General features: G+C 31.2%; 2 protein-coding genes across 3 annotated transcripts in view; both read right to left on the bottom strand.

Moving 5' to 3' along the window:
• The window catches only part of LOC129914082 (phosrestin-2-like), a 63,493-nt gene extending 57,705 nt beyond the window's left edge, over nucleotides 1-5,788 (bottom strand). The window contains exon 1 of one of the 2 annotated variants that reach the window (XM_055993142.1): nucleotides 5,652-5,788. The gene's annotated coding sequence lies outside the window, so the exon portion shown is untranslated. Of the gene's footprint in view, nucleotides 1-4,448; nucleotides 5,073-5,651 lie in introns of those variants that run through there. The other variant, XM_055993143.1, reaches the window with a different exon arrangement.
• Nucleotides 5,789-10,602: 4,814 nt separating this feature from the next.
• On the bottom strand, nucleotides 10,603-11,996 carry LOC129914088 (serendipity locus protein delta-like). The gene has a single exon (XM_055993149.1). The coding sequence runs from the start codon at nucleotides 11,860-11,862 to the stop codon at nucleotides 10,738-10,740; it is 1,125 nt and encodes a 374-aa protein (XP_055849124.1). The 5' UTR covers nucleotides 11,863-11,996; the 3' UTR covers nucleotides 10,603-10,737.
• Nucleotides 11,997-14,000: the final 2,004 nt, after the last annotated feature.

Consider the following 14,000-nt stretch of genomic DNA (forward strand, 5'->3'; position numbering starts at 1 on the left):
GTGCTGTTAGTTCCGTGAAGCTTTTATAGAGGGCTCTAGTTTCTTTAAGTTTTTCGATGTGTGCATGCCTCCATTTTATTTTCATTAGATGGCTGTCATCAACAAGCGTGTTTATTTACAGCTGCGGAACCGAACTCGCACTGAAAAACGAAGGCAGCGACCCCTATCCATGTATATGGTGTTAAAATGTATTAGGTATAGGAACAAGCACTCCATATATTATATCCTCTAAGGTTCCACTGTATTTTTTTCAAAATTCTTCCAAACAGCTTTGACAACTGACACAATATTTTTATTGAGATTACTCCTTAGAATAATTTTTATTCGTCTCTGAAAGAAGCAGATAGTTTTATTCAGGAATAAGCTATATCTGCCTGTTAGAAAATTAATTTTTTCTCTATCCTTAGGAATAAGTACTAACTGACTATTGAAAAGTTGGCCCTTGAATAAATTATTTAAGATAAAAATAAAGTTGATAAAATAAAAAAAAATTTTAAATAAAATTGATTGAAGATGAAAACTCAACAAAATTATCTAGATTTTTTAAAGATAAGATGAAATTCACAATTGGTACCATACCAATTGGTCTACCCCAATTAAAATTGGTAATAATATTTTATATACAGAATCGACCAATTTTGGCTTGATATTATCAACTGAGGACCTTGCATGAAGCATGATTTTTCATCAACGCAGTTCCAAAAGCCGTAGTAATTAAGTAGGGTAGAAGGCACAGTACACATAATAAGGTAATATATTCCGAACGTTGTCAAAATTTGTTTGTCAAAAATGAGCACCAATCTGTCAGGTCGGCCTTTAATTATTATATTTCAATCGCAGTAAACAGGAAATTTGTTTTTGTTTTAATTTATAAAATGTCATTTAAAAATATTATAAATTGAAAAATAACAAATTTTCTTCGTGTTTCATCGCGGAAAATGGTAAATAATTGTTTAAAAATTAGTGGTGTGCGTGGTTTATCGGTTTTTGTGCGTTTTTCGTCGGTATTTTAAACAATTAAGAATTTGGTAGCTGACATTGGTCGCCAAAGTGTCATGTTTTGACAATCTGGCGACCAATGTCAGTTCGGAATATATTACCTTTTTATGTGTACTGTGGGTAGAAGGGGGAGGATTTGCCAGGATTTAGGAAAATTGACTTAACGCAAAGTTTTTACGTTTGTTTTAATTTTTTTTAAAACTCCCCAGGTGGGAGGCTTTGCCACGGAGGTGGGGACGTGTTGCCAGTTACCTAAATATCAAAGTTAATACAAATAAAACCAATAAGGGATTGATTTTTTAGGATTCTGCCATCCTCTTTTGAGGAAGCTCGCTTCTGGCAAATTTACCCCATGGGGTGCAAAACCCGATTAGAGCAAAACCTACCCAAAAACTAATGGCAAATGTACCCCTAAGCTAATCTTTCGAAAATGTACTTATAACTTTCTTATAAGTTAAACAGTAAAAAAAATCACTTCTACACAGCATAGTAGGTACACAATTTTCAAAAGATGAAAAAGTAATTTAACAATACAAATACTAAAAATTTGAGACGGTTATGTACCTTCATATTTTGGTTCTCAACATTAAAAAACGAACACATGCGTCTCATTTATTTCGTGTCCAGCCAAAAGCATTCAAACTTTGTGGAAAGTTTTCAATCATAAATGTGCAACAGAAAATGATTTTTCGGTATTAAATATTCTGTTGGTTTGGAAAAAAACCTGGACTGGCAAATGTACCCCATTAGCAAATGCTCCCCCTACTAATATTTTTTATTTATCCTAAAACTTGATTAAGAGCCGATTTTTCCATCTTCTAATAAACAGTCAGTTAAGTGTTCGACGAATAAATTTATTAGGCTCATAAACAATCGGATAACAACATTGAATTTTTCAATCAAAAATAATTTATTCTACAGAATAAAAAAAAAAAAATTGTCAAATTAAATAATATTCAAAACTAAACGTCTTTTTTATTTATAATTGTTTTTGTTTTCTTGTGTTCCTCTGTATTCTTTGTCAAAATTATTTCAAAGCAGCTTTGACAATTGACACAGTATTTTTATTGATATTATTCCTTAGAATAATTTGTATTCGTCTCTGAAAGAAGCAGATAGTTTTATTCATAGGAATAAGCTATATCTGCCTGTTGAAAAAATGATTTTTTCTCTATCAGGAGAATAAGTACTAACTGACTGTTTAACTGACTGTTGAAAAATTGGCCCTAAAAAAAAAAAAAAAACAAATACATATTTTAATAGTATGTATTTCATTTTAAAACATTCGTAAAATAACTAATTTTGCCAAGATTTTTTTTTTCATTTCCCAAAAAAAGCTAAATTTGGACTCACCCATTTTTTGGAGGAAGGTCCTCAATAACAAAAAAAAATTTTTGAACGAGAATTTGCAACAGTTTTTTGTGTAAAAAATAACAAATTCATATGAATATTACTCGCCAGACCGTTCAAACTAATGCCAAATATTGTCAATATCTTATTTAAATAAATTATAGAAAATATGAAGAGTATGATTTAATTACTTTGCGCCAAAAATTAACAACGATTTTTTTACGGGAATGAAAATTAAAAAAAAAATTTTTTTAAGAATCATGAAAAAATATTTAAAAACAACGGCAACACTTACAGTGCTAAATTTTATCATTGAATATTTGTAAATATATAGAAGTAACACTGCTATACAGGATTATAAAGGTATTACATAGCCCAACATCCCTGAAAAAGACTTTTTGGTACTAAATGACCAAAGCTTTAGTAAAAAAAAATGTTATCATTTATTTGTTTTGGTTTTGTTTTAGGTTAGGCCTGTATTTCTTTATTGTTTCTCTTTGTAATATCTTAAAAATAAGCAAAATTTTGGTATGCTTAGTTCTGCTTATTTTTAAATTTTCGATTATTAATTGAAAGGATTTTGTTTTTCTGTTTATTTATTAACACTGACGACAAGAAGATGAACATTTTATTCAATAATGGAGTTTCTACACTGAGGGAAAAGCCACCATAAAACAACGTAAAAACAATGAAAACCATATTGATTTAACTATTATTCCGAATGATTTTGCGTTGAAGATGAACATTTTAAAATCAACGAGGAAAAAAGGTTGATTTTTGATGGTTTCGTATCTTAAAGTCACATAAATCAAAATAGTTCATCTTTGAAACAAAAACGTTTCAACTTTAATTTATTTTTTCCCTCAGTGTATGTTTATTTAATGTCTATTTAGTCGGATTAGCATCTTGGCCACAATTGTAATTCACTTTATTTGAACGTTGACAAAGTGCACTGTGGCGTATACGTGTTCTTTTTTATTCGCTTTTTCTAAAACCACATATGCAAGAGTATGCGAGTTGGAGACGGTTGATCAAACTAGGTCCATGCAATCTGGCCATATGGCACATTTTTTTAAATTTATTTTATAATTCTGAATGCATTGAGAACCGAATCGGTAAGCAGGACTTGAAGTAACAGGGGTAAACAGTAGCAGCTAAAACAAAAGAATTCCGTGAAAGAAGAAAATATTGTTCAGTGGGGTTCGTTCACTAATATCAATTTATCTTAATTTATATTTAAACAAAAAACAGTGCATATTTTTTAAGAATAAAAACTTATTAGAGAATAGTTTTCTCTATTTTAATTGTTATATTTTTTTAATTTAAATTATTGTTTTCTTAAAAAAAGTGGTACTTTAAGCCCAACTCTTCCCAACAACAGCTAAAATATCAGCGAAAAACTGTTAAAAATATGGTACGACAGTGAAGTCTTTTTTAATTTTTCAAGTGGCAAAGTATTTTTTGAGGGAAATGAAAGGATTTGCAACTAGTACCAAAACACCTTCTGTGAAAAAAGATAACACAATTTGAATACCTTCCTTTTTAATATAAAACAAATATATTAAGCATTATAAAGAAATCCTGAAAAACTTTGAAAATTAAACTGTTAAAGCAAGAATGTGTCTGTATTTTTTTTTTTTTTGTATTTATTGACCTTGAAAAGATAAACCTTTATTACGAGACAAAACGAAAAATCACTATCATAAATTAATTTTATGTTTGTGAAACAAAATTAAAATAATTTCTATCAAAAACAGGAGAAAAATATTTTACTTCTATAAATTTTTGTTTTCTTTTGTTTTGCCACTATCTTCAACAAAGTTCAAGTTCACTCAACTGAAAATAAATATTAGGTATTTCCATCTCGTCGGCTACTTTGATATTCACAAATAACCGTCTATCCCTCTTTATGCGTGCACGAAAATTCTTATTAGAAAAAATATACTTTTAAATTTACTAAATCAACACAAAGCCTATAGTCATAAAGATATGAAGGTATATAGATATTTATTATCATCAAAAGGTATTTTCCATTATTATCTCACTTGCTGCGAAGATGATAAAACAAAGTTAAGGCATAACTTCGTTACTGAACTTACCACGTTTAAGAACACCAAGCTCTCTTCCTATGTGTCTATAGTCCTTACTTTGAAGAATTCAATGTAGCACCGTATCCTTTGCCAAATTTATAAAAAAAAAATCATTTATAGGGAGAAAATCATTTGCACCTTCCTCCTGACGATCCACAAGATAATCTAATTCCACAAAAAATGTACATTAAGTGTCCTTTGATGTCCCTTAACCCATAAATAAATTTTCACGTAGCTCATTTCCAACATGAATTATAATGTCCAACGAAAATCACTTTTATACAACAACAACTATTCTCGGGAGCAGTGCAAAAAGTTAATTCGATTCTGTACTATCAACAAGTAAACTTTTTTTTTGCACCTTGCTTGTAAATTATAGAACTACCGAACCAAGTATAAAGCAGTGACAATAAAAACATCCAACAACGAATGGTGCTTTCCGAACAGAGATAAATTACCATAAAAATACATCAAACTGTTGCTATAAGCCAAAATACTTTTGATATAGTTATAAGAAGAGTAAATTTTGTATGCTAAGTCTTTTTTTTGCTTTTTTTGACTAAATAAATAATTTTTCACTATAGTTCTAGAGATCCTTGCAGCCCAAAATCTACGAACACGCACGAATGAAGGACCAAAATCTTCGAGTGTAAATAATCGACTGATATCTTAAACCAAATACTAAATCAAAGTGGGTAGGTATACACATTCGTTTTATGTTCATTTTCGAGATAGCTGCGGTAATGGGATGTTGCCTATAAAAATTTATAAACAAAATATATACAAAAAGAGAAGATATATCTCTATTTTGAATAAGGGAAGATTTTTGTTGCGCATGTTTTCGAATTTTCGCTTGAGGACACTCGAAATTCACGCACAGGTGGTATTTTCTGATAATAATGAGTATAGCATAGCTCCTACAGGTGAAAGCTTGAAGATTTTTTTTTTTTGTTTTCAGAATTTATGGAATAATAAAAGAGTTAATGTTTTTATCTACTGAGAAATTTGATGATTTGTATGAAATTTTTTTCTAGAGAAAACAAAAGTGCTAACAGTAATGATAATGAAGAAAAGATTCAATAATAAATAAAATTAAAGAATTTTGTTGTTTTTAAAGCAATGCGACTTTAAGATTTGATACATTTTTCATTTCGATTTGAAATGATTTCGTTTTCAAATGACATGAATTATAATTTATAAATAAGTACCTACCAGCTTTTTTATCTGGAAAATAATTTAGTGATGTCTGCAATTCTGCTTTAAACACGGTTTTTGATTTTAACAGAAAAAGATTTTCCTTTTGAACTCAAAATCATTTTTTCTTCTTAAACACATTGAGAATAAAAGCAAAATTTAAACAACCACCCTCATTCTGTCCACTGTAGCTCAGTGGTTAGAAGTGTTGTTTAGAAACAAAAGTATTCGCCAAGAAAAGAGAGCGCAATAGAGAAAGTAAAAGCGTACAAATGAGTTTTTTAATCACAGTTTTCAAACAAAATGCTTCCAAAAATTGAAGTTAGAACGAAAGATAATTTGAATTCAACAAAGTTTTTCAGAGCAAAATCTAACAAAAATAAACACATTTATTCGAAAACCACATTGTTGTTTCTTATTTCTCTTTGATCGTAGGCCTCTATTTTGTTTGTGTTTTTTTTTTTTGCTCTGAAAAATCATGTTTTGTTGAATTCAAATTGTAATACCTATCTTTCGTTTGCATTTTAATGTTTTAACTGTTAAACTTATAAATGGTGATATTGATGCTTTTTTGTCTCACGTTAACTTCAATGTTACCCCATGACATTTAATATATTTTTCTGAACCTCTATGTATAACGCACTATCGTACCAACTACAAACAGAATAATATGTTTAAACTATAAAAAAAGCCAAGCCATAACTTAATTAATGAAAATTTTAATTTAAAAAACTAGGAGTGAATAAAAACAAGGCCGTATTTCCTTCTTATCAAATAATTCAGAAATCGTAAAAAACTGTGACAAAAATATCCGGTTTGTATGAAATTCAGTTTTTGAAGGGTCATTTTCTATGAGAAAAAATAAGGTGTTTTAGCAGTTTCAATTGTAGGCAACATGGTGTAGTTTTGGCTTAAAAAACTATTTCATTACCTAAAGAATGAAAACATGAAGAGTGTAAATACGGCATTTTGTTTCTTTTTAATCTTCAAATACTGGCTTTAAAAATATTTTTTTTTTATAATTTACATGAAAATTCTTGATAAATTAAATTATGTACGCTAGAATCTTAGCTTGATTCAATAAATAAATAAATAACAACTCTCCGGCCACGGTGGTGTATACGTAATATTTCTATTTTATTTTTTGTTATTGTCTTTTAATGCTAAAATCTATTCACGTTACACTCATATAACTTAAATTTTACAAAACTCGCAATAAATCAAGGTTTTTGATCAAATGAATCAGCACTAGTTTGAAAAAAAAAAAATATAATAAGTATTAAGGAATTTGAAATCAGGGGTCGAATTACAGCATACGATTACGATCATTCGTTAACGTTTTTACTATTTGTGTCTCTATTTATTTAGTAGAAAAAGATAGGGACACATAGCAACCATACGTTAACGAACGTATGCCGTAATTCGACCCCAGAGTTTTACTTAAATTACTCTGCTCCTTTTTTAGAGTTTTTTTGAACAACTGTAAAAACTCATTAAAATCTTACTTCCCCTTCCTTCTTTTTTTTTTGTTTCTATCGCAAATGGAACGTTGTTGCCAAATTTCATTAGGGCGGTTTGGTCAGTCAATTTTTTTTATTAAAAAAACACCCTTTAAACCGTGATATTCTCAAAGACACTTTAGATTCTTGCTTCCAATGTTATAAGCATCATAATTTTGTTTAAAAAGAAATAAGAGCATCGAATTTTAAAAAATAATTCACTTAGAGCCCCCGCACACTACAAACTTTCATTTGGGCGACAGTTATGTCGTTTTCGATTGGCCCTCCGGAAGCGTCTGGAATCATTCAGAAGCCTTCTGAAAGTGTTTTATTCACACGAATATGACAGCCAAAACGCTTCTCAGAAGAGAAATTCTCTTCTCGATTTAAAATCGGAATTCACTCAAAAAGCACTAACACATGAATATTTGAAAGTCAAATTAATCACTCAATCAATGTTTTTTTTTTATTTTTTGAAATAAATTATTGTTTTTCGAAATAAATTTTTTAATTAATTTTTAAATTTACTTAAAATATTTTGGAAGCCAACTTCACCATTAATTTTTTCAGCATTAACATTTTTGAACAATTTTAAAGATTTTTTTTGAAAGAAAAATAAATTAATATGAATATTTGACATTTGAAATTTCAAAGAAAAATACACAAACACAAAAAAAATGAATTGAGTGGAAGCGATTTAAACTGTTTTATTGGATTTCAGAATGAGTGAATTCTTGAGTGTTTCCAATCGAAAACGACATTAAGTTGGTCTCTTAATCAGAATGAAAATGTATGAGAGTGCGCACACTACAACGATTGAGTATCCGCCGATCAAAAAGTTTTTTTGATCGAAACAAAAGTTTGTTTTCCACACAATTGCCTTCAAACTAAAAACATTTCCTACCTAGCCGACTATTTAGTTGGCTGCCTGTGCGCACACTAGGAAGCCAACCCGACTAAACTATCGGCCGATAGAAAGTCTTAAGTGTGCTCAAAATTACATTAAAATTTTGAAAAAAAAATTGTTTTACATTTTTTTTTTTTATTCGAAATTTAAATTTTGAGAATCAATTTTTTTAAAATGGCTTTATTGAAAATAAAAGAAAAGGATTTTGGCTTTACAAAAAGGTGTAGGGTCAATGTGGGTAAATGTAAACAGGGGTAAATGAAAACATGGCTCATAACAAGCTTAAGTTAAATCTCTTTGATGCATACATAAGTACAAATCGCGGACGCATGTATCCTTTAACTTATACGTCAAGCTCATTGCTGTCAAGAGAGAATTCATTCGACGAGCGTGTTTTCCGTGAAAGATAATTTTTTAAAGTGCCATACAAGTCGTTAGTCTTTCAGAAAAATTAAATATTTTTGCAGATTTAAGGCTTGGCCACACCGGAGGGTACGCGGTAGAGGTACAGGTAACGGTACGGGTATTTGTATGGAAAAAATTCCAAACTGACACATCAACGTTCGGGTGTGGAATTTTTTTAATACAAATATCGTTGCCGCTACCCGTACCGCTACCGCGTACCCTCCGGTGTGGCCAAGCCTTCAATTAAGTCAGTATAATTTGCAAATACTTTTTTGTTTATAATTTTGATGTAGATTCTATGTGATACAAGCAAATTTTAAAATACAGGACATTTATGTCGATTTGCATGTGTTTACATTTACCCCAGAATATTTTTCATAATGGGTAAATGTAAACAACGTATTCTGGGGGTAAATATAAACATATATTTTTGCTGAAATTATTGGTTTTAATAAAAATAACGTATTTTAAGTCAATAACTATTGCTAAAGTGCCGCGGAGTCACATTTTAAAGTAGCCAACACCATCATTTTCAGTGGATGATGATGCAAAACCGGTCTTTGACGTAAAAAAAACAAAAAATATGACGTTCAGAGCTGCTCAGGATGCATATTGGGCGCCTATATAAAGAATCAAAGGAAGAAAACAAAAACTTTTATTGGAATTTGAAAAAGTTTTTGTCAAATACCTTCTTGAACGTGTTTCAAGTTGTTATCCATATGATAAAGAGAAAATTCTAAATTTTAAACCACCGTTTACATTTACCCCGAATTTGTAAAAAAACACAAACATGGTGGGGTATTTGTAAACATGCCATTTTTGACAGTAATGTAAACAATTTGGGAAATATTTGTTTATATTTATAAAGAAGAATTGCCATCATTTCATATTTGCATTTGAAGATACCATTCAAGTTGTTCCGTGAAAACATATAAAAATCTAAAGTCGAAAGAAAAAAAAGACATGAAATTGTTTACATTTACCCACATTGACCCTAGCACGTTATTGTAGATGTAAACGTTATTTTTTTTTTCAAACTAAGCCATTTTTAATGTCCCTCCCTACTAAACGAGGGGAAATAAACCCCCTTCCCTTCCCATACGATTTTTTTTTTCTTGTGTTTACCCAACATACATTGCTCCTGGATCACCCTGTATATTTATGACTTAAAGAGCAAACTTAAAAAAAATAGCATAATTTTTGACCCCACTTGGAAGATCAACTGATTCGTACAAACTACATATTTAAACAGGATTTTATACTGTCGTAAATTATAAAAACGAAGAACAATCACTTTTGATCTGTGGGACAAAATTCTGCATTGGCAAAGTACCCCGTTAATGAATTTCTTGATCTTGAAATAACAAAGGACGAACAACTGATACAACAAAATACAATGATACAACTTTTTGCTAAAGTATAATTTTTTTCTAATAGCGCAGTTTGTAGGTATGTATATAAATTGTTTTCTTAACCAAAAACTTAGCGCTCTGCACCATTTTGTAAGTTATCCAGCCGAAAAAACTACACTTTACAATAAACTTTTTTTTGCTACAAAAACAAAAAATATACTTTTCTGAAGGTCTTAAGGGTGCTAAACTCGAATCTTTAGTCAGAAGTGTTCTAATAGCAATCAATTGCAAAGATAAATTAAGAAAAAAATTAATCATAACAACTTTTGGACAAAAACAAAAGAGAGCATAGTTAGCTAAATTTAAATGATATGCCTTTTAAAATCCCTTCCTATCCCATCACCAATGTTCCTAAAATGTCAAAAGCCGAACGGGGTGAACTAAGAACTGGCGTTCAGACGTTGTCAAACATGAAAAAAGGATCTGCGCTGTTCTATTACAAGCACAGAAAGCTGTTTTATTATTGCATATTACCGTTATGAAATGCGAGAAACGTTACTTTGACTGTTTTTGATGTTATACCTACTCTAATGTGTTGCATTTTATAACGATTATTTCAAAGACAGAGGCTAATAGAATATTTCTGACTAGGGATTCGAGTTCAGCTCCCATAAGACCTTTAGAAAAGTATTTTGTTTTGTTTATTGTGGCAAGATCTTGTTGAACAATGTTATGGGTTTATAATTGAAACATAGTTTTTTTTAATTTTTAATTGTTTTTTATTGCATAAATAAAAATGAATTATGAATGTCAATGAAATCAATCTAAGCCGTTTTTCTATTGAGTCAATTTATGGTTATTTTTTTATTCACACAAATGTACATATTATCAGAAATACAAAACTAATTGATAACAAGATTAATGAAAAATTTTAAAATTATTTAACAAAAATTATTATGAAAAAAACTATCCGAAGAAATAACATCATGTACTTTAGCTCTATGACTTTCAAGGCTCTCCAACGTTCCCAGAACTTTCGAACATATTATACACGGAAACTGTTTTGGTGGAGCAACTACTTTCTTCGGAGGTTCTACTTCCACACCATCATCGCAATTCATATGTGTTTTTAAATGCATTTTAAGAGTGTACCTTTCCGTGAACCTCTTGCCACAAACTTCACAAGTATGCATTGGTCGATCTTCTCGATGCGTAATCATATGATGCCTAAATGTTTTCTTTGATTTAAAACTTTGCTGACATACATTGCATATTAAAGGTTGTTCTTCAGCGTCATGCACCAATTTGTGATTATAAAGAATGTTAGCTTGTGAAAATCGCAAACCACATTTTTCACATTGGAATTTCTTTTTATCCCAATGCAAATGCATGTGACGAATTACATTGGCACGGCGGGAATATCGTTTAGGGCAATAACGGCAATCATTTTCAGTTTTGCCTTCGTGGACATTCATGTGCAGTTCGAGGTATTCCTCGTCTTTGCGCAATGCTCCACATATTTTACATTTAACAGCCGTAGCATGGGACTCAAGATGATTCTTGAGTGATGTTTTGCTTTTTAAACTTTTGTCACAAATTGTGCAATCAAAAGAATGTGTTAAACGTTCGGATATGGATGATTCTGGATCGGAATCATTTTGATTATCGTTAGTATCATTATTAAACGAATTATTGCTATCAGATTCTTCAGTTTTTATATTTTGATTTTCTTCTTTTATATTTTGATCTTCCTCAAGTTCTTCATAATCGTTTTGATTGTCTTGAGTTTCATCCAAGACTTTTAAAGAATTTTCAAGCATTTTGGATAATTCTTTTTGGCAATTGAGGAGTCGAATCATTATTTGATCGTATTCTACTACTTTATCATAGCAGGGATTACAAATGCAAGAACTATCTTCAAAACAGTGATCTGTTTGTATGCATTTGGACAAATGCATGAGGATGCTTTTGATTGTTTTTTTGGAGTACTGAATGATGGTATCACCAATATTGTAGTAACCCAAATTTGAGTTTATTTGATGGGAGCATAGAATGCACTTTAACATTTTTAGTTAACAATTTTTGTATGCGAATTTTTTTGGTAGTTAGAAAATTATAATAATTTTATCGAAAACAAAATAAAGTTGATTACATTTTTTTTATAATTTTAATTTTGACGTTTAAATTGGTCGCGTTCAGAAGTTTGTTTCTGAATTTTCAGATTTGCGCGCGTTTTGGCTATTTATCTCACTTGGGCTCTAGTGAAAACATGCTATCCCTTCAAGCAAGAAAACTGAGTTGAACAAAGAAACTCCGACCTCAGACCGCGAAAATCGGGCTTGCACTCACACACTTGCAACTTTTTGTGTATGAACACAAAAGTCAAACGAGAATCGTGGTGAAAAAGTGCGAAAAGGAAAATTGACGAAGGAAAGACAAAGGGAACAGAAAAACAAAGCGTCAACTTAATTTTATTTTTTTTTCTTGCAGTGTTTGTGGGTGTGGCGTGTCGTGTCTCGCCTTGTTTAATATTAAATTATATATATTAAATATATAATATGGGATCATTTTAAGCCAAAAAAAGAATTCATCCATAAAATATGGGTGAGTGTGCTCGCGCAGTGATTTTTTAAATAATAAACTAATCATTTTGTGTTTTTCTTAGGAAATCTTCTTCGGCAACCTGACGCCACACCAGCACCCACATACATTCAACATCCACAATTTCTCGAAATACATCGAGTTCTCCTGCCGCTGGCCTTCACCAGAAAATAATAATAAATAAAAATTGTGTTTGTGAAAATAAAATAAAGAAAACAAAAAAAAATAAAACAGTTTAAAGGCTTGGCCACACCGGAGGGTACGCGGTAGCGGTACGGGTAGCGGCAACGATATTTGTATTAAAAAAATTCCACACCCGAACGTTGATGTGTCAGTTTGGAATTTTTTCCATACAAATACCCGTACCGTTTCCTGTACCTCTACCACGTACCCTCCGGTGTGGCCAAGCCTTAAGTGAAAAAAAAAACGTCATCCCTTTTTTTATTCCTCTTTCTGGTAGGTTTTCGCTGCTCCGACTCAGGTCCGCCTTCGGCTCCGTTTTCTTTGAATGGAGATTTTCACTACACCAATACATATGCAATCGACTTCGCGGTGATTATAATTTCCATACTAATTAGAGCCGCCTTCGGACCAGTTTCTGATCCGAAATCAGGAAAAAAGGTCGGACCTGTGTGCTTGAAGGGATTAGCCCTAAATCCCCTTCAAGCAAACAGGTCCGTCCTCAGTCCGAATCCGCTCGGCGGAGCTGAGTCCGACTTCGAGGCAGAAACTGGTCCGAAGGCGGCTCAAATTAGTATGGAAATTAGAATCACCACGGAGCCGATTTTATATGTTTTGGTTTTTTCACCTTTGACTTTGTGTTCATATACAAAAAGTTTCAAGTGCGTGAGTGCAACCCCGTCTTTCGCGGTCGGAGGTCGGAGTGTCTTTTCTGAACTCCGTTTTCTTTCTTGAAGGGTCGTATACAAAAAAAATTTAAATTTGAACTGACCTAAAAATACAAATAAAAAAATTCAAAAAAAAACATCAGAAAATAAGTATGTTCAACGAGAATTTTTCTAGATCAGAACAGGACAGCACAGTTTCGTGAGAAACGTCAGAACAAGTTAGAACAGTCATTTAAACGTCAGTTGTCAAAATAAAAAAAAAACAAACAAAATGTAAATTATATGATTTTTTTGTTTATCGTTTCTCGTTTATTTTTTCTATTTTTTTTGTAATTTTACTGCGAAAAATATAATTAAAAATTGTTTTTTAGTTATAAAAAACCACGAGCACCCGAGAAATATTCGCACAATTAAACCAAAACAAAAACAAAAAATGACAGCTTTGACTTTGACACTTCTCACGAATCTGTTTTAACCTGATCTGACTCAAAAGCATGAACAGAAAATCCTGTTCTAAACTGTTCTAGATTTGTCAATGAACAGCAAACTAGAACAGTTCAGCACAGAAAAAAAGTCAATGAACAGCAAAAAGCTGTACTTTTTTGCCTAGAACAGTACAGCACAGCGTCAGTGAACAGACTTAATAATTGACACTCATCATTTTAGTGGTGTTCAATGAGGATTTGTCTTAATCTGAACAGGACATGACAGCATAGTTCGTGAGAAACGTCAGGACAAGTAAGAACAGTCATTTA

This window comes from Episyrphus balteatus, chromosome 3 (genome assembly GCF_945859705.1).
Source record: "Episyrphus balteatus chromosome 3, idEpiBalt1.1, whole genome shotgun sequence".
In the NCBI taxonomy this organism is placed as follows: Eukaryota; Metazoa; Arthropoda; class Insecta; order Diptera; family Syrphidae; genus Episyrphus; species Episyrphus balteatus.

Coding starts and splice junctions, on each gene's coding strand:
- LOC129914088 (XM_055993149.1), bottom strand. CDS start 11,862: ATGTTAAAGTGCATTCTATGCTCCCATCAAATAAACTCAAATTTGGGT.